This window comes from Austrofundulus limnaeus, unplaced genomic scaffold (genome assembly GCF_001266775.1).
Source record: "Austrofundulus limnaeus strain Quisiro unplaced genomic scaffold, Austrofundulus_limnaeus-1.0 Scaffold108, whole genome shotgun sequence".
In the NCBI taxonomy this organism is placed as follows: Eukaryota; Metazoa; Chordata; class Actinopteri; order Cyprinodontiformes; family Rivulidae; genus Austrofundulus; species Austrofundulus limnaeus.
Window position 1 is genome coordinate 143,956 of NW_013952510.1, and position 2,359 is coordinate 146,314.

Genomic DNA, 2,359 nt, shown 5'->3' on the forward strand with positions numbered 1-2,359 from the left:
GGTTAAAGCAGAACATGATGTGTTTCAGAGCTTCACAGTTTTATGTACAATTAACTTCACAACAACTTCACAATATGCACAACCATAAAATACATGAGAAATAGAAAATGAACACATTAGTCACTATACCGTAGGAATACCAGAAATCTCAAGTTGAAAAGGTGAATGTTCAGTACAAACCAGAAAAAAAATGTGTTTTTTCCTTGTGATGTTCTACAATGTTTTCTTCTGGTTGTTAAAAATGTCTGTTGGAGGTGACGACTGGCATGGGATTAATACTGAAACACATGCTCAAATGGAATATAAACAGTAAAAACACAAACTATGTTTTCATTGTTTGTTTACTTTAGTGGTGAGGTGCAGTTAGCAGATAGGTATTGTTACAAATTTCCTAAATAAATAAACTCAAAATAACTGTCAGGTGGACTGAAGCCGACTGACTTTTATCCCTCAGTAGGTGCAGCATCTTGAGCTTCTTGTGGACCAGCTTCACCTTCTGCGCTTTCATTAACCATTTCATTATATTTACTCTTAAAAAATCCTGCCTGAAAGTGAAAAACAATAAAAACAAAAAATTCTGTTAAACTAAAAGATTTAAATAATGGTCAGTATTGACCATAATTTGTAATTTATTATTTTTGTTTAAAAAATGAATCACCTTATACAGCCCAGCAGTGAGTAGACCAAGAAAAGCCAATCCTCCCAGAGATCCTCCWACGATCTCTTTGGTAAAATCTGGTTCAGGAAACACTTCTATCTCAGCTTCAATCTGAAAAATACATGATCTGGATCAAATTCAAGTCCTTATAGTACACAAAAAGAGTGTTTATGATGTGCAGTTACCAGGCGAACAGGAGGGACGTTATTAGAGGTTGTTGAGAAGTAGATGTACTGGTTTCTGTCGTACTCCAAACTGGCTGTACTGGTCAGGATAAATTTGGCAGATGGAAGTCCAATCTGAAAGAAAAAACATGGATTATTTGTTTCCAGAATTTTGACATTTCACAAATAATTGAAGAATTATATTTTTATCATTTGTAACCAAGGTCAACTACATTTCAGTTACCTGCTCTATCCACGCTGAGCTGAGGTTTGCAGAGATTTTGTATGTTTTCTGCTCCAACCTTTCCATGAACCTGCTGCACCTGAAAACTCTGCACCACGCTACAGAGCAGTCCTGTGGATGAAAAGGCAGTTCAGTAGAGAATGCATTTAATTCATGTACTACCATTTCAACAGGCAGACTGTAAGGTGTACTTACAATACTTTTATTTTCCTTTATTTTCGCGATAAAATTTGTCCCAGCAGGTTTTTCATCGTTTCCTCTCTGACAATCTGCAATCTGAAAGAAACTCAGTTTACCTGTTCCTTATTTAACATTTTGATCTATCTCATTGCTGTGTGTGAAAATTTGTATGTAGTTACAGATCTGTGAAGTACCTGAAAACTGTTCGTATCCACCCAAATGTCTTTGTCACCGAGCTTCACAGGAACTCTGATCACTACAGTGAAATTCAGAGCTCTGATATTATTTGTGACCTGGAGAATAAAATAGGATGAGTGAGAATTAAGTTGAGATAGAAACTTATGGCAACAAAGATTATTAGTTTTTTTAGTTTACCTTAATTATTTGTTGGAATGGTTTCTGCAGATTACTCTTTCCAAATGTGAAATTATTGTAGCTGAGGGAGCTGAACATATGTAAACATTTATCGAATGTTTAATTAGACAGCTTAAAATTATTACTTTAAAATATTTTTATTTGTTTTTATGAACAGAGGTAGAACGGACCTTTCCATTGTAATGAGTATGCTGTACTTCACACCAATCTCTTCCTTCTTGTAGAGCTTACTGGAAGGGGCGTGCTGCTGGTTCCCACTAATTCATGATATAAAAAATATTTTTTTAAATCTGCACAGTCAAGTTTATGTGTGAGAAATTTTAAAATCAACATATGTTAACGAGAGCACTGTACAGAACAAAGGTCCAGAAATATGCAAATAAAAGGGTATAAATAAAAGTAAAAAAAKACCAGTAGTACCTGGTTGCATTTGCAGTGACAAAAATCCTCCTTTCAAGTTTTCTGCTGGGATTGAACCCATAGGAGACGATAAAAACAGCCTGAAATTAAAGTAAACAAAAAGAATTAGATAGAGCGGGTAAAATAAGTGTTGAACACGTCACCATTTTTCTCAGTAAATATATTACTAGAGCTGCTAATGACATGAAATTTTCACCAGATGTCGGTAACAACCCAAGTGATCCATACATACAAAGAAATCAATCTAATTCTTTGTTCAAAAGCCTTTGTTGTCAATGACAGCTTCAAGACGCCTCCTGTATGGAGAAACTAGTGGCA

The 2,359-nt window shown here is 35.0% G+C and overlaps 1 protein-coding gene across 1 annotated transcript in view; it reads right to left on the bottom strand.

The window, feature by feature from the left end:
* The window catches only part of LOC106521369 (integrin alpha-M), a gene marked incomplete in the record, with an annotated part of 28,197 nt that continues 25,838 nt past the window's right edge, over window positions 1–2,359 (bottom strand). The window contains 9 exon segments of the mRNA XM_014013907.1: window positions 1–545; window positions 659–769; window positions 844–957; window positions 1,067–1,177; window positions 1,262–1,342; window positions 1,441–1,539; window positions 1,622–1,691; window positions 1,792–1,878; window positions 2,042–2,121. Coding sequence (XP_013869361.1) covers window positions 444–545; window positions 659–769; window positions 844–957; window positions 1,067–1,177; window positions 1,262–1,342; window positions 1,441–1,539; window positions 1,622–1,691; window positions 1,792–1,878; window positions 2,042–2,121 — 855 coding nt within the window.